General features: G+C 47.2%; 3 protein-coding genes across 4 annotated transcripts; 2 read left to right on the forward strand and 1 right to left on the reverse strand.

The window, feature by feature from the left end:
- Nucleotides 1–164: 164 nt before the first annotated feature.
- Nucleotides 165–4,314, forward strand: zgc:101810 (uncharacterized protein LOC493612 homolog). Its single transcript, XM_061293268.1, has 9 exons — nucleotides 165–320; nucleotides 1,431–1,541; nucleotides 1,613–1,771; nucleotides 1,835–1,964; nucleotides 2,189–2,325; nucleotides 3,033–3,182; nucleotides 3,264–3,409; nucleotides 3,527–3,659; nucleotides 3,781–4,314. Exons 1-9 carry the CDS (start codon nucleotides 273–275, stop codon nucleotides 3,949–3,951), a joined length of 1,185 nt encoding a protein of 394 aa, XP_061149252.1. The 5' UTR covers nucleotides 165–272; the 3' UTR covers nucleotides 3,952–4,314.
- A 1,325-nt stretch (nucleotides 4,315–5,639) lies between these two features.
- dvl2 (dishevelled segment polarity protein 2) lies at nucleotides 5,640–13,277 on the reverse strand. Its single transcript, XM_061293239.1, has 15 exons — nucleotides 12,778–13,277; nucleotides 10,911–10,980; nucleotides 10,209–10,369; nucleotides 9,945–10,054; nucleotides 9,754–9,883; nucleotides 9,591–9,681; nucleotides 9,416–9,485; nucleotides 9,127–9,266; nucleotides 8,977–9,053; nucleotides 8,839–8,906; nucleotides 8,631–8,765; nucleotides 8,420–8,551; nucleotides 7,433–7,609; nucleotides 7,095–7,319; nucleotides 5,640–7,022 (listed from the first exon to the last, which is right to left on the reverse strand). The coding sequence occupies exons 1-15, from the start codon at nucleotides 12,936–12,938 to the stop codon at nucleotides 6,466–6,468; spliced, it is 2,304 nt and encodes a 767-aa protein (XP_061149223.1). The 5' UTR covers nucleotides 12,939–13,277; the 3' UTR covers nucleotides 5,640–6,465.
- LOC133163398 (uncharacterized) lies at nucleotides 12,465–16,827 on the forward strand. 2 transcript variants are annotated; one of them, XM_061293259.1, is made up of 4 exons: nucleotides 12,465–12,698; nucleotides 14,564–14,726; nucleotides 14,817–14,887; nucleotides 15,214–16,827. In XM_061293259.1, exons 2-4 carry the CDS (start codon nucleotides 14,707–14,709, stop codon nucleotides 16,773–16,775), a joined length of 1,653 nt encoding a protein of 550 aa, XP_061149243.1. In that variant the 5' UTR covers nucleotides 12,465–12,698; nucleotides 14,564–14,706; the 3' UTR covers nucleotides 16,776–16,827. The 2 variants fall into 2 exon arrangements, with proteins under 2 accessions (XP_061149243.1, XP_061149235.1); XM_061293251.1 differs by having other exon boundaries at nucleotides 14,571–14,726.
- The last annotated feature ends 196 nt before the right edge of the window (nucleotides 16,828–17,023 follow it).

The raw sequence follows: 17,023 nt of genomic DNA on the forward strand, positions 1-17,023 counted from the left end.
TGAAAGTATTTCTATCCAAAGTGACTTTTTGCTTGTTTTGCATGGATGGATGGATGGATGGATGGATGGATGCATGCATGCATGGATGGATGCATGCATGCATGGATGGAAGCAGACTCAAAGGAACAAAAATGATGAGGGGGAGGCAGCAACGCTGGCGTCCCACCCAAGCCGGCCTCTAAAAGGGGCGGGCCTACTGGGCCAGGTAAGGTGAGGAGCCGAGGCTGCGCGGACCAGGTGGGCAGCACGTCGGAGCTGTTAGCGGCGCCGAGATGGACAGCGAGGGCCGGAAAGTGGTGGTCTGCGACAACGGGACCGGGGTAAGTCGAATGCGGCCAAAGCACTTGGAGTTCCTTTGTTGGAGCTCCTCTTTGGGCGTGGTGCGTTATTGCCAGCTGGAGGGACCAACGCAGAGGCTTGTCTGGACTCGCCGTTCTCCCAGGCCGCCGCCATACAAGGCGGTGAAGTTGTCATCTCAGCAGCTATTGGCTGAGAGACACCTCGGCCGCTGGTTTCATAGGAGGGGCTGTTATTTGATTTTGCTTGGAATGTGCTGCCATCCTTCTGGCAAAGACACGGCATGGCTGAATTTGGAATTTGATGGACGCTCAGCTCAAATGCTCTGAAATGAACAAACAAATGGGATGCTGTGGGTTAGTAATGTGACCCGACCTTTTGGGTTAAAAAAAAAAAAGAAAAAAGGTTGGATCCATCCCTTTTGACCCAATTTGTGTTGTTTTTATGTAGATAACGTCAAAGTATAGCAATAATTGGTCCAAAGAAATAAGTTGAAAAGTTTTACCCTTGGTTGTTGGTGCATTTAAAATAAACAAAAAAAAAAAGAAAAACACAGACAGTAGAAAAAGATTAAATTTGCCAAACAAATAAAAGAAATAAAACAAACATAATTATATCATGAAATGATTAGTTATTAGTAGATTGATTATGATAATAAGAACAAATTTAACACATTTAAAATAAACTAAATTAATTAAAAAAAAAAAAAACAGACAGTAGAAAAAGATTAAATTTGCCAAACAAATAAAAGAAATAAAACAAACATAATTATATCATGAAATGATTAGTTATTAGTAGATTGATTATGATAATAAGAACAAATTTAACACATTTAAAATAAACTAAATTAATTAAAAAAAAAAAAAAACAGACAGTAGAAAAAGATTAAGTTTGCCAAACAAATAAAAGAAATAAAACAAACATAATTATATCATGAAATGATTAGTTATTAGTAGATTGATTATGATAATAAGAACAAATAATGCATTTTCCAAAGTTGTGGGTGATGCAAAAAAAAAAAAACAACAACTTCCAGCTAGCTGGTTGTGTACGAAAAAAGAAAAAAAAAATCTCCCTGGCTGGTTGTGCTGCTGATTTGTGGGACTCACATGGCTGCGATGCCTCCTCTCCAGTTTGTCAAATGCGGCTTTGCGGGCTCCAACTTCCCTGATCACATCTTTCCCGCCATGGTGGGTCGCCCAGTTATTCGATCCACCACCAAAGTGGGCAACATCGAGATCAAGGTAAGGACGGCGGGGAAGGCGAGGCGTGGAAATCATAGCCGCCATTTCTCTCACCTGGTGTTGTCTCTCAGGACCTGATGGTGGGCGATGAGGCCAGCGAGTGCCGCTCCTTGCTGGAGGTGGCCTACCCCATGGAGAACGGCATGGTGCGCTGCTGGGACGACATGCTCCACTTGTGGGACCACACCTTCGGACCCGAGAGGCTGGACATCGAGCCGTCCCGCTGCAAGGTAGATGAGAGCCGGACGGTCATCACGACTCAGTATACGGTATAAGCTTCCCGTGGAACGCAGATCCTCCTGACGGAACCTCCCATGAACCCGACGAAGAACCGCGAGAGGATCGCCGAGGTTATGTTTGAGACGTACCAGTTCCACGCCATCTACGTGGCCATCCAGGCTGTGCTCACGCTGTACGCTCAAGGTACGCCGTCCACTGAGCACCTTGAACTCCACCGGCCGCTAAAAATAAATAAATAAATAAATAAATAAATAAATAAATAAATAAATAAATAAATAAATAAATAAATAAATAAATAAATAAATAAATAAATAAATAAATAAATAAATAAATAAATAAATAAATATCGGCTGGTCTACTCAAAATTGAACTTGTGTGTTTGAAAATATTTACACTTCCGCCAACAGGCCTGCTGACCGGTGTGGTTGTGGATTCCGGAGACGGTGTCACTCACATCTGTCCGGTGTACGAAGGCTTCTCCTTGCCGCATCTGACGCGCAGGCTGGACATTGCTGGGCGTGACATCACACGATACCTCATCAAGGTGCAAAATTCTGCATTCAATCATCTCCAGCATACACTAGCTTCTCAAATAGTGGGGCGCGCCCCCCTTGGGGGGCGCAGTGCTATACCTGGGAGGGCGCGTGTGACCCTGGGGAACAGGCTTTTTTTTTGGCAGTAGTAGAATAAAGTGTAATTGCGCCTTCACTACAGCAGGGGGCAGTGGCGCTCTCATTGTTACTTCTGTCACGTTTGCGACAGTGCAACATTTTACGACTTACAAGACAAGTTAGGATAGTCACGGTGGGGAGGGGGGGCGCGAATAGTTTTCTTCTTGCTAGGGGGGGGGCGTAACAGAAAATAATTGAGAAGCACTGCACTAGGACAAGTAGAAAAACTTCCTGTTGTCGTTGCTAGTACCGTTTTTTTCCATGTATAATGCGCAAAATTTAACAAATTTGATTAAAGATGATCTTTTTTCTGAAATAATTTTACGTTTACGGACTTAAGTAGGAGTCAAAATTTGGGTGCGTATTATACATGGGTACAGGCTTTTTTTCCAGCATCGACATGCCATTTTTAGGGTGCGTATTATACATGGGGGCGCATTATACATGGGAAAAAACGGTATTTCAAATGTAAACCGTGTGAAACAAAATGTTTTACACCACCAATAAATAGGTGGCAGAATCAAAGAACTTTGCCTCACAGATGAAGTGTGTGACGCCATGACCCCATTTGTGACCTCAGCTGCTTCTGCTACGCGGCTACGCCTTCAACCATTCGGCCGACTTTGAGACGGTGCGCATGCTGAAGGAGAAGTTGTGCTACGTGGGATACAACATCGAGCAGGAGCAGCGCCTCGCCACGGAAACCACCTACCTGGTGGAGTCCTACACGGTAGGCCGGACCTCGACCGACAGACACTCTTTGAGGTTTGGCTGGTGACGTCCCAGCGAGCAATCAAGGCGTCTGCTGCAGCTCCCCGACGGCCGGGAGGTGATGGTGGGGGGCGAGCGGTTCAGCGCCCCGGAAGCGCTCTTCCAGCCCCACCTGATCAACGTGGAGGGGGCGGGCGTGGCCGAGCTCCTTTTCAACACCATCCAGGCGGCTGACATCGATCTCAGGTGGAGCTCACGTCTGTCCTCGTCCATAACGACAAGACTTTGTGGTCGCAATCGGGCTTTGACTGACTCGTGTTCAAAGATGGCGGATTACGGCTTTTGATGTGTTGCCGTTTGCAGGGCAGACTTCTATAAACACATCGTCCTGTCTGGGGGGAGCACCATGTACCCCGGGCTCCCGTCCCGACTGGAGCGAGAGATCAAGCAGCTCTACTTGGAGAGGGTTCTGGATGGAGACACACACAAGTTGGCTGTAAGACCCCCCCACAAAGCATTTTGGATTTCCTCACACACTATTTTTTCTTGCACACATTTTCAAGTGAACCTGAAATGTTCTCAGTCACACTTGAAGTCGTTTCACTTCATCTCCGCAGAAGTTCAAGATTCGCATCGAGGACCCACCGCGCCGCAAACACATGGTGTTCCTGGGCGGCGCCGTGCTGGCCAACATCATGAAGGACAAAGAATCCTTCTGGCTGACCAGGGCCGAGTACCAGGAGAGCGGCCTTGGCGTGCTGCAGAAATTGGGAGGCGACGTCAGATAATGTCAACAACGTTCTTGGGTCAAACATACAACATGATTTATGAGTCTTTGGCTATTATTTTTCTATGTGGGTGACGTTATATCAATACTTAGTAAATAACAGGTGATCCAATTCGTAATGTAGTTAATGGAAAAACAAAAACTATGATTCGCTCGCCAAACATCCCAAGTAAATTATCGTGGCCATGCCAAGTTTGTTGTTGTTTTTAATTTACTCTGATTAGATTGAAACAATGACATTTTCTGTTCCTATAGCTTTAAAACAGTGCTTCTCAATTTTCTGTTATTTTTATTATCATGTTCCCGGAGTAAGCACTATTTAAAGACTCGTTTAAAAGTGCCCTCTGGTGGCCTAAACGAACAATCGCGACTCATGCATCATTTCATTTGCTCAGCACTTCATTTTCATGGCATTCCAACGGAAATCTAATCCAAACGAGATTTGTTAAACTTGCACGTGGATGAAAAAAAAAACATCATATACAGCGATTGCTAGTACCGTTTTTTTCCATGTATAATGCGCCCCCATGTATAATACGCACCCTAAAAATGGCATGTTGATACTGGAAAAAAGCCTGTACCCATGTATAATAGGCACCCAAATTTTGACTCCTACTTAAGTCCGTGAAGGTAAAATTATTTCAGAAAAAAGATCATCTTTGGGAACAACCGGATGTTATTCTGCCGGTCAGTATCACTGCGCATGCGCTAGCAAACTCGATAGCGAAGAAATGTTTCGGATTTGCGTAGGCTACATTGTGACAGCAAACGAGCAGGTGATCGAGCAAGCCTTGCTGATACCAGAGCATTGTGTTCGTATGGAGCGTGTTTGAAGTGAACAGCAGAAAAGAAAGAAAGCGCATCTGTAATGGCGGCCTCCGTATCATATCCGGATTAAAAAATAATTTTTTTTTTTTTTTTTTTTTTTTTACCCATGTATAATGCGCACTCCAGATTTTAGGACAATAAATTAGTTAAATTTTGCGCATTATACATGGAAAAAAACGGTACTTAAATTTTGCCAGTTTTGGATTAGACCTCACTGAAAGAGGAAATGATGGTGGCCCACTGAAATAGACATCTTGCATCACTGCAAGATTTTTTTATTTTCATTTTAATGCATTTTTTATTTGCATTTTTTTTTTAAAAAGTCCTCGCTCTTTTTTTCCTTTGTCATATCAAAACAAAACAAATCTCGGCCCGTCACGTACCTGAGCATCATCCGGTTAGTCTCCATAGAGAACGCAAAGCGAAAACTCCACGGGGGGAAAAAAAGGAGACGCCGTTGCGTTCCTTTCGACTTGTCCACGCTAGAAAATATCGAGAATCATTCCTTCGTCTCCACGCCATGTTTCTGGAAGACATGTTTAGCTTGCGCAGGCTAAGCTAAAATGACGAGTTGTGATTGGCTCATCCGCTGATTGCGAATGATACGGACCGAGCCGCCATTTTGACTCGGGGCGGTTCCAACAATAAAACAATTCGGTTTGATGAGTCTTTGAAACCAGAATCGGCTATTTGATTCAAATCTGTTTTCATCACACCCCGCATATATATCAATATGTGAATACATATGACCGGATCACATTAATATACAGTAATCTAGGCAATTCCAAAACGTTCACTCACACAGACATGCGACCAAGTTAATATTAAATTAAAAAATATATATATACAATCACAACATAATAGTGCGTCAAAATCAATTTTTATTCTTTTAACACCAAAGGCAGCAGAATCAAGTCAATGAAAATGCAATCTGGCGCGTAACAATGAATCCATTTTGCACCTTGATATTCGGGTTATACATGATCTATATAGTCACTCGTAAAAAAGGAAAAAAAAATTGAAATGTGTAAATAATGTGAGTGGGTAACGCGAAACAAGTGTGAGGCTTGTGGATCACAGTTAACATCTACAAAGTGTATTTCTTTTTTTTTTCTTTTTTTTTTTTAAACGTACCGCTTTCTTCAAGGTCTCTCTCTTTTTACCAACTTGTACCACAACGCACCCTCCATACAGTACACGTCACAAGTACACAATTAGTGACAACGGAAGGCTGTCGTCACGAAGCAAAAAAAATGACTACTTTTTCGTCTTTCACATTTGAGCTTGCCGTGTGCTGAACCATGGAAAAAAAAAAAAAAACACACACACACGTTCATTGTAAAACAATGCCGTACAAAAGCATATCTTTCGAAGAGTGACGTCGTGTACCTGGAGTGTGTTAAAACCAAGGCACTCCAAATGGTGACCCACTTTGAGTGTTTGACATATGCGCGCACATTCTGGAATGTCACACAGGGGGCAAAGTGGAAATGAGCAATGACCAGAAAAGGCGCGCAAAAGTAGGTCCAACGCTCGGTTTGGTACGCTTTGAATCGGACGAGACGACTTGACACGTCAATTCCTCGTGAACCGTTTGAATACGTTAAACCCTGTTCTCCCCAAATTTGGAACAAGCGCCCTTCATCCGATAGGCCCTGGCGAGAAGCACCGTCGAGCCGCGCGACGACTACATGACGTCCACAAAGAACTCGCTCGGGTTACCCATGGCCAGGTGGAAGGACTGGCGGGACGCAGTCAGCTCGGGGGGCACGGAGCCCAAGTCCCGGGTGGGCGGCGCGCCGGGAGGTCCGGCCGAACTCGATTGGAGGGACGGCGGCAACGCGGGGTGCATGGGGCCCGTGGGCAGCTGCGGCCCGTGAGGAAGGGTGTGGGCACCTGCCATGGCCGGGTGCTGGGGTACCATCATCACCATCATGGGGTTGTAAGGCATGATGCCCGGAGGATAGGGCGACATGTGGGGGGGCGGCTGGGGCATGCGGTGATGATGCGAGCGCTGGGAGGAGGCGTGGCTGTGCTCGCTGGGAGCGGCCGAGCCGTGGCCCCGCCTCAAGCTGCTCCGGGTGGAGTATTCCGATTCGCTGCCGCTGCCGGAGCGCGAGTCGCCGCCGCCGCCGCCGTCGCAAGGAGACTTCTCCCCGCCGCCCGTCGCGCTACCGGGCGCTTTGCTGCCGCCGCCGCGACGTCGCTCGCCTTCGCTTCGTGTCGACCCGCTGCTTCGGCTCCCTGGTGACAGATTTACGTTGACGGTATGTTCCCGCCCTCGAACAATTCGGGAATAAACTCAAAAGCGCTGACCTTCACTGTGCTGGCTGCCGGTGCTTCCTGGAGTGTAGCTGTAGCTGGTGAGCTCGTGGTAGGGCGGCGGCTGGCTGGAGTAAGGGTGGCTGCCGTACGGCTGGTAGGGGAACGTGTGCATCATGGGCCACGGCGACGCTCCGGGGAGGGGCAGCGGGGCCAACGTGTCCTGGTCCGAGGCCCCGCTGGAACCGTCGTTGTCGTTCAGGGACAGGTTGGCCATATCTGTGTGCGAGAAGGACCCACGGGGGTGTGACGTTACCGACTCGGTCTTTTGTGACCTGGAATGTATTTGTGGCGTGCTCCAGAGTGGTCCGACGTTTGCGCACGCCACTTACAATTCTCGCAGTCGCTTAAATCGCCGAAGACGTAATAGCACTGTTCCGAGAAGGTGATCTTGTTGACCGTGTGACGGATGAAGCCGGCCTTCAGCAGATTGCTGGCATACTTCCTGGCTTCGCGGCGGTCCTGGAATCCCTCGATGTGGTGGAAGAGCCACTCGACCACGTCGGAGCCTGCGTGCGGAGTGAACCGAGATGAGATTTGTACACGCGGGGAACCCCGAACAACAACAGCACTTTCGTTGCTGGAGCAGGCGACTCACAAACAAAGTTGCTACTGAATATTGCCTGGCGACACTGGTGGAGAGAAAAAAAATCAGGAGGGACCTGGTACTTAAAAAAAATAATAATAATACCGTATTTTCCAGACTATAAGGCGCACCTAAAAACCTAAAATTTTCTCAAAAGCCGACAGTGCGCCTTATATATGGACTAAATTCCTAAATTCAAACTGGCCCGAAGCATTGTGTCATGAAATCAAGCATAAGTGGCCTGCTGAAGACTATGAATCATGAATCAAAAAGACTATGGATCATTATTTTGTGATTATAAAGTCATTTGTTGCATCTGAAGTTGAAATAAAAAAGATTAAATGGAGAATGATTTGGATTAAACATCTGACATGATGCATTAATGGTGCGCCTTATAGTCCGGTGCGCCTTATATAAGGATTAAGTTTTAAAATGGGCCATTCATTGAATGTGCGCCCTATAGTCCGGTGCCCCTTATAGTCCGGAAAATATGGTAATTAAATGCACGTCATTTAAAATGAGCAAAAAAAAAAAAATAATCCACGTGATTCAGATGCAGGTGATTCCGATTTAACAGCTGTTTTCAGTCAAGACAAGCGCTCACACATTCATAGCCCCCCCCCCTACCACAAATCACACGGTTTTAATTCCCGGAATATAATGCCTGCCCTGTGAAGTCATGTGAAATTTGGAGGTAAGCGGGCCGACGCTCTGTGCTCTCTCTCTCTCTTACCCAGGAAAGCGTTGGGGATGGTGATTTTGAGCCACATGCGATCCCGGACTTCCAGCCCGGACTCCGGCGAGGCCATGGCCTTGGCCACGGACGCCATGTCGGAGTGGAGCGACAAATTGAAGTCATCGAATCCTGAGGACCCATTTCACACGGCTTGAGCAACAATTGATGGCCGAGTGGCCAGACATCAAAGAGGGAGTGAGAATCTCACGTTCGGTTTCGGTGACGGAGGAGGAGGAGGTGATTGTGCTGAGGGAGGTGCTGCCCGGGAAAGCCGGGTAGGCGCCCGTCATGGCCACCGAGTGGCTGACCCAAGCGGCGGGGTCGATCGGTCGGATGGGTTCATCTGCGTGACGAGATGATAAAAGCGCTCAAAAACGGCAGTTTTTTTCGAAACCATGTATTCCGGGTCTACTTACTACGCGGCAGAGTGAAGTAACCTTGCGGAGACGGGTCCCAGCACTTGGCCACGGTGAGGATGATGGGCCTGGCAAACACGTCAGCGGTATTCATCGGCGAGCTCACGGACGCGCCGAGCGAGTGGTCGGCTCACTCACCCCGGCTTGTGCACGATCTCCCTCAGCACCCGCACGGCGTCGTCGTTGCTCATGTTCTCAAAGTTGATGTCGTTGACCTTGCGGAGGAAAACAGATCAACGACAGTCTTTCATCGTGGCAGCGCCGAGAGAGGCGATGATGCGGAGTCACCTGCAAGAGCATGTCGCCGGGTTCGATGCGTCCGTCGGCGGCCACGGCTCCGCCCTTCATGATGGAGCCGATGTAGATACCGCCGTCGCCCCTTTCGTTGCTTTGGCCCACGATGCTGATGCCCAGGAAGTTGTACTTCTCTACGTGGTGGAAAAGCCCCAAAACAGAAATGCTGGTTTTGCTCATTCATTTAGTATTAAGAAAAAAAAAAAAAGCTCGAGGTGGGAAACGTGCAAGACGATCAGAACTCACGACGGGACGCAATCAAAAGCACGGAAGATGCGCTTACCCATGTTCAAGGTGACCGTGATGATGTTCAAGGACATTGTGGAATCTGTCACACTGCTGAAGGAGGAAGCCTACAACAGGAAATGTATTTTTATTTATTTATTTTTTTAACTCCACAGCAGCGTGTGTGAAATGAAAAGAATGACAAGCTTTAATCGAGCGCAGCTCTGTAGTACCCTTTCCAAGCGAGGGGGGCGCTGTTTCCTGCGTCGCCGATGTCGTTTCAAGAGTCTGGAGGCGGTGCTTTGTTCGGTGGCGCTGCTGAACCTAACCAAAGGCACGTCCGATGTGGAGCAAAGAAAACCTGACTCGGCTCGCGTTTGGAGCCGCGGGCCTCACCTGCTCATGGTGTCGTCGTCCTCGGAGTCGCAGAAGCTGGTGGTCTCCAACTCGCTGCTCATCATGGTGCTGGAGCTCTCGTAGCCCGCTAGGTGGCGCTCCAGGCGACTCTGGCCGTTCACCCGAGGTCCTGAAAAGGGCAGACGTCGGGGTTTAGATTTCCCGCCATTTTCCTGATGATTCCAGCTCACCGTGTTGCTCGGCGCTCTCCCGGTGCCGAGGTCGCTCTCTCCTGAAGGAAACCACGGACTCGGTTTCCGTCTGCTCGTCAAGCGTCTCCACGCTGCCCGTCGCGTTGGGACTGCGAGAGACGCGGGGTCAAGGCGGGACCAGATCCCGTGACGCAAAACGCACGTGGCTTGCCGGCTTCTCATTTTCACCGAATGAGAAATTCGCCGTTGGGTCATGCTATGGCACATCCGGTGACCTTATCAAAGGAGTTCTCGCTCGCTTACTGGAAGGATGGCGGTCTGGAGTCCCCGATGCCCCCGGTCCTCTCGGCGGGCGGGGGCGGGAGCGGTGGCGGAGGAGGTGACGGCTGGGCGGGCGTCTCCGCGGCGGGAAGCGCCGCCGGTGCAGCTGCGGGCTCTGTCGCCGGAGCGTCCGACGACACCAGCTGACGTCCATAATTGATGCAAAAAAAGAAATAATTAGCCAGGACGAGAACTGTCGAAACATATGTGGGGGGGGGGGGGGGGGGGGGGCTCGAGAGGTAACATGTCAATTATTTTGACCCCGCCCCCTCCAGCTATGGCGGAGGTCTTTCGGGATGCCTCCACCCTTCTCAGCGTGCGTCTCACATATCGCTCCCGCGGGTCTATCGGCTTTAAAGCGCTCGCTTCATTCTTATGGACTTAACAGATGCCTCCAAAACCCGCTGGACCGGGCCAAGTGGGCTCCCGGCGCCAAAAGGTTACATTCAAACCTCCCCGAGCTGTCTCCGTCGTCAACCGAGACCCACCGGGGACAGTTTTGAGCAAACAATTGGCTGCCATCAGAGAAGAGAAATTTTCGGTTCGAAAGAAAGACTAAATGCTAGAATGAGCAGAAAGTAAAAGTCAACATCTAAAGACATCTATCGCTCTCTTTTGTTGGTTGTCACGCAAGATTTGAGAGGTGAAAAGCAAATGGCGTGCTTGTGCAAAGTGAGTACTTACCCAGGACACCACACGACCATTAAAGCACGGCAACTTGGCGCCATCGTCCGAAATCTCTTCCTTCACCACCCTGAAACAAACAAACAAAAGATTCAAAAGTGGAGCAGGACCGAAAAACGGAAAAAAAAAAAAAGCTCCAACACGCAGCAGTAAAGAACATCAGACAAGCTCGGGGGGTTTTCCTCCGTGTTTGGCAGACATTTGCCGTAAGTTCTCGTTGGAGTGCTTATGAGGAAGATGGGCTGGGCCGGGCCCACGCACGCACGGGAGGCACGCTCGGGCTCCCCTGGTTTTAAGCAGCTGCTCGGCGCTGCTTTTGTAGGCCGGCACAGAGGAATCCTCAATCTTTTCTTTCCTGCTATGTTGCTATTGAACATTGAAAACCATATGTTATGTTTTACGTACGTGGGATTTAGCGGAGCATGACAAAAAGGTTTTGCTTTTTTTTTTTTTAATTCCTTGATCACCATCAGAGGTGTGACTCAAATTTTTATGAAAAAAATTTTTTTTTTTTAAATCTTTATTAAAATATCAAGCAGTGCGGCATTTCAAGTGAGCGAATTGAAGAGGAATGCGCCATGGCACCAGCGACAAATAGCCAAAAATCCGGAGTGATGTCGACACCCAGTCAACGGTGCCCGTCTGGAACCAGTTTCCTCAGCGCTGGTCCTAGCCCGCTGCCTCCCACCCAAAAGAAGGAAGGAAGGAATCAGAGACAGAGACAGAGACAGAGACAGAGACAGAGACAGAGACAGAGACAGAGAAAGAAAGAAAGAAAGAAAGAAAGAAAGAAAGAAAGAAAGAAAGAAAGAAAGACAGAAAGAGACTCCACCGGCTCGGGTGGAAGGAGGGGTCCATTGGTTTGATTGACTGGCCGACTCGGAAGCCACATTTGAAAAGAGTGTTGGAAATATGCAAATGAGGGCACCCATTTGTAGAGGAAGGAATTTTCAAGTAAAAAAAAAAAACAAAACACTGATTTTGATTGATACCGAGATCACAATGAATAAAAATGATGAGTCATGGGTTCTGAAAATTACTATTGCATCTTGAAAACAACAAGCGTACATTAGGAACCAGTCAAATTTGAAACAATGTCATATGTATTCTTTATCCTCTGCGAAGAATGGGCATTCCTCGTAGTGTCTCCTCAAGTTATAATTATTTGTTTATCAGTTTCTTTTTTTGTATGAGTGTGTATATATATATATATATATATATATATATATAAATAAAACATACGTTAAAGATTTGCCCCTTTAATCCACATTTGTCAAATCCACGTTTGCGTTTGTCACAAAACAGCAGAAGAGGTCCTTGACAACCTAAATATCAAGTCACAATGGCAATAAGATTATTTCCCCCAAATCATTCCTCCATAAAATTATGAAGTGCGCCGTTTGTGTATACTGCAAACTATTTGAACAGTGAGCTAACGGCAACCTCGCCGTGTGCGGGCTCTCTCACATTTTCAAAAAAATCGGTTAAAGTAGTCAATGCTTCATAATATGCATACGCGTCCTCCGCTTGGACTCTCCTAAAAGCACACAAACAGCACATTCCTCTGCAGCAGGATTAGCAGCCGGGCCGGCACAAAAAGATGAATTGATAGAGGGCCAGATTGTTGCTTGCTTCTATCTGGAGGAGAATGGAGGAGGGGGGGGAGGAAGTCCTGGGAAAGAAAGGGTGGCTGGCGGCCAAAGGTTTTCAAGAACGGGGGACGAAAAACAGCATCTCACCATGATGGACTTCATGAGATTGGGGTGCAAAGAAAAGCAGTAAGGACAGGTAATCGATCCATTGTAATGATCATGTTTGCTGAGGTCACTTTATTCAAAGACATTTTTTTTTTGGTAAGCGAACTCACCCAAAGTCTTGGTCCATAGATTTGAAGAAGAACTTATAGTTGGGCTTGTTCAGAACTTGCTTAAAATCCAGCAAGGTGATACTTTCGGCGCCGATCGGTATCTTCACTAAGTACGGAGTCTCCTCTTCATCAATGTGATAGATGATTTTAGTTTCCGCCATGATTTATTCTTTTGGTTTGTGGTCCTTGAGTAAGGCGTCCAGTGGAAACACAAGAGTTGTGGCAGTTAGCCTTTAGCAAGCTAGCTGGCTAACCAGACGGCAGAGGTGAAACGATGGTGGCGGCTGCTGAGATTTTTTTTCTTTTTCTTCCTTTACTCGAAGCCCACCTTGTCCCGTCGCCGTTTCGCCCCAAACAAATGTCTACACTCACATTTTACCGACTATAGCGAAGGAAGTGGTACTTTAAACGAAGCGAACACGGAGTAACTTTCCCCCTCAACAAAAACACACGGGGAAGGGAAGGGGAGGGGGAGGAGCGGCGGAGGGAGTTCCAAAAAGTTTTCACCACTTTTTTTTTTTTTAATTTGCGCGAGCCAACGCGGCGTGTGACGCCATCACGTAAGTCCCGTTTTCCTTACGTAGCCTCCCAGCCACGCCTTTCAGCCCCCCCCCCCAAATGATTTATAATGACTAACCATTTTTGTCGATGGTGGAGCATGATTAAAGTGCTATTAATCAATTCTAACCTCTCTAAATACAATTCGAATCCCTTCCATCCTTCCTTAATTCCTTCCATACTTGTTTCTTTCCTACGTTCCTTCCATGTATTCTTCCGTCCACAGCTTCCTATAAAAAACTGATTTAAAAAAGTTCATACTTTTGGCCCTTGTTCGATAAAACAACCAAAGTAAAGGAAAATTACTCTGTCACTCATGCGACAATTAAAAAAAGATAAAGTATAAGATAAAAAAAAGATGACGAGATGACGAATATGACTTTCCTAGTCATATTTCTAAAAATAATTAAGAAAAATCCTTCACTCTATCATGAATTCATTTAAAGAATAAATAATTAAAACTATAAATACATTTATAAAATAGGTTCAGTATAATACAACTAAAATAAAATAAAACGTATCATGTAATTAAACAAACCTTTATAAAACATCCATAAGAAATTATATACAAAAATCAAACCACAATAAAAACGACTCACTCTGCCATGCAAATAAATAATTATAGAAAAAAACAAATACTTGCACAAGATCTACTCCTCCGGGGAAGCTGCGTTGCTGCTTTTATAACCGCATGGTCAGACCATGACTCAGAGCGAGCAGTCATCCTTTTAACAACTGCACAAGCAATTTCACTCTCCTCCTTTGGCCGGTGTTGCACACGTGACGCACTGTTGTCATAACAACAGCAACGCCCGATAGGTCAACCATCACGTGCTGATATTTTTACTTTTGGGGTTTATAAAAAAAATTGATATATAGATGCACTATATCATAAATAGAGCCACCTAGTTTTCTCTTGCCTAATTGTTTCAAGATTTCTGTTTAAAAAAAAAAAAACCTCATCCAAAATGGCTACATAAAACCAAAATGGCCGCATTCCCGTTGACCTCCGGGCTTCCGTTCTTTTATGACGTCCGACAAATGAGAAACTGGTGTCTCTAACTTTAGTAGAGCACCAGTGGTCATGATTTGAACACGCTTCAACTTGATACAATTCATTTCTTTTTCTTTATCACATAATGGCTGGACGTTCAACAACATAGATCGTTCAGTCGGGCGGCAAATGTCCTATTTTGCTTCATGCTCTGTTTCTTCTGGTTTGCATGAGTTTGCAGATGTGACGGCACCCCATTGAGGAAGTGGAGCAGGTGAACGGCATTGCTTCCAATCAGAAGCCCAAGCAGTGGCCCTGACAGCCCAACAAAAATAAATAAAAATACCACAACTGTGTGACCACTGCAAAAGTTGTTCATGATGCCCTTGGTCACGAGGTAAAGATGTCGCTTCCACTTTGCACATTGATCCTGTTTTGTTGCACGACTACACGCTTGTGCTTGTTGTTTTTGCGTCGCCATCCGCAGGCTCCTCTTCGTCTTTGTGCCGGTTTGTGCAGCTGTCGCTGAGCTGTCATTGAGCCCGCGTTCTGCACAAGGTGAGCCCCCCAAACCTGCTGCCTCCATGTTAGAAATTAAAAAAAAAAAAAAAAATTGTGAAATGAATTTTGTTCATTTTTATTCAGAAACATGATTAAAAAAAAATGTTTCATCGCTGATCCAACAAGTCCAATAAAAGTGTGTGCTTTATGAATATTTTGGGCTATTTAATTTTTTTTTCCAATTTTTTTTCTTCTATTTAAAAAAAAAAATCTTTCACACAAAAACATACTTTATCTCTGTTTGAGCAGGGGTGTGTAGACTTTTGATGCATTGTTTTACTATTGTTGAAAATAATCACACTGGTCTTTCTTCTCACCTGCAGCCAGTTCCGTCGGCGTCCTCCGTGCTGATGTCGTGAAGACGTATTCTCAATCGAGCCAGCCGCACGACGCAAACAATGTTCTTCCTTACAAACCGTTCCAATCGGAGATAACGAGACCGACCGACAGGCTTTTCGTCCGGCAAGGCGAAAACCTCTACCGATACCCGGTGGTGGTTCTGAAATCGGCACCTGGTCATCCCTTACATCCGAGATCCAGGAACCGCAAAGAAGACCTGAGAAGAGGTGAAGAGGTACCCAGTGGGGACGCTCCTAAAACATCTGCAAGAAGAGGAGCTCCATCAGAAGGTCAGTCGGTGTGGCAAAGGTTGTCGCATCCTCCACGATATCTGACCGCGAGCCGCAAGGAGCCCACCGAAGCGGACGTGCCGAAAATGCCCGACGGGATTAGACCCGGCAGGTTTCCGCTGAGACCCGTGACGGCCTCAGTGGAGAAAACCCCGCGCTCCTCTGTTTTCAAACACAGCAACTGGCGGGAAGAATCGAAGAAGGAAGAGTCGTCGGCCTTCAAGCCCTCTTTTGTCGCTCGAGAAGATTTCGGGAAGCCTTTGCGTTCCCCTGCCGCATCCAAATTCGAGAAGGACAAAAGTATTCCATTGTACAGCTGGACGATGTCCGGAAAAGACGACGCGGGCCGGAACGCGGGGGGGCGGTATCCAGTCCCCTCGAGAATCTATTTACCTGGGCCCTTTGCAGCTCAACGCCACAAAGATGCGCCAAGCGGCTCGGCGGCCATGACAACCAGGAAACCTCTGTTGTCCTTCAAACAGTTGGTGACGGGACGCTCCCGTTGGCCGGCCTCCGAGGTCGCCGGTGACTCTGCGACCAATAAGGGAAGAAGCTTCAAAGCGGTCAATATTTACCCCTCTCTCTTGTCCAAATATACTTTCAACCGGAGAAGAGTTGAGCCAACAGCCGCTCCGTCGGCGACTGGATTTCCATATCCCCAAAACCTGGATCGCGGGCAGCTAAAACAGCCATCAAATCAGGTCAAGGGTCAAGCCAGACCATCTGAGAAATCTGCCGCTCAGCAGATTTTTCAAGGTCTAAACCAGAATTATACAAGCCCGGTTGCAAATTGGCCTCTACGGTACAGAAACCAACAAAACCAAACGGCGGGCGGCGGCGGCCCGAAAGGCACCGAACGGAGGCTGGCCGAGGGCAAGTCGAGGCTCTTCGGCACGTCGACCAGCAGCACGGCGAGAGGTAGACGCGTGAACACGGCCCATCACGCTGGGCCCAAGCGTGTCGCCGCAAACTGGCCCATCGTCAGGCTGCCCAAAGGCGACGCCATCACCACCCCGGCGCCGACCTCCGCTCCCACAGAACCCGGAGTTGGGTTCTCCAGCAGTGAGGTACCGGCGCCCACCGGTGCCGACAAAAGCCGCACGACGACTCTTAATGGCGACAACGTCAAAACGGACCGCGAATCAAACAGAAGCGACGCGTTTGACGACGGGACCAACGAGACGCTGCAGGAAGATTTGTTGGAATTAAATTACCTCCGAATTGCTACAGGAAACATCTCCTTCAAGTCCATTTGAGGTTCGGTTCTGGATGCTTTGTTATTAAATAAAAGAAATGGAAAATCCTGAACCATTATCCTGTGATGTGTGTTGACATGGTCCAGGAATCGATTGAAACCATTCAATATTTCGTCCCATCTGTACACTAAGTCCAATATATTCTCAAATTGTCACTTTTTTTCGATCACATTTTATACGAAGCCCAATTTAAAGAACAGGTCAATTTAATAGCAGATGGCGAGCTGTCAAAACGGCCCAATCGTCAC

This window comes from Syngnathus typhle, linkage group LG1 (assembly GCF_033458585.1).
Source record: "Syngnathus typhle isolate RoL2023-S1 ecotype Sweden linkage group LG1, RoL_Styp_1.0, whole genome shotgun sequence".
Classification (NCBI taxonomy): domain Eukaryota; kingdom Metazoa; phylum Chordata; class Actinopteri; order Syngnathiformes; family Syngnathidae; genus Syngnathus; species Syngnathus typhle.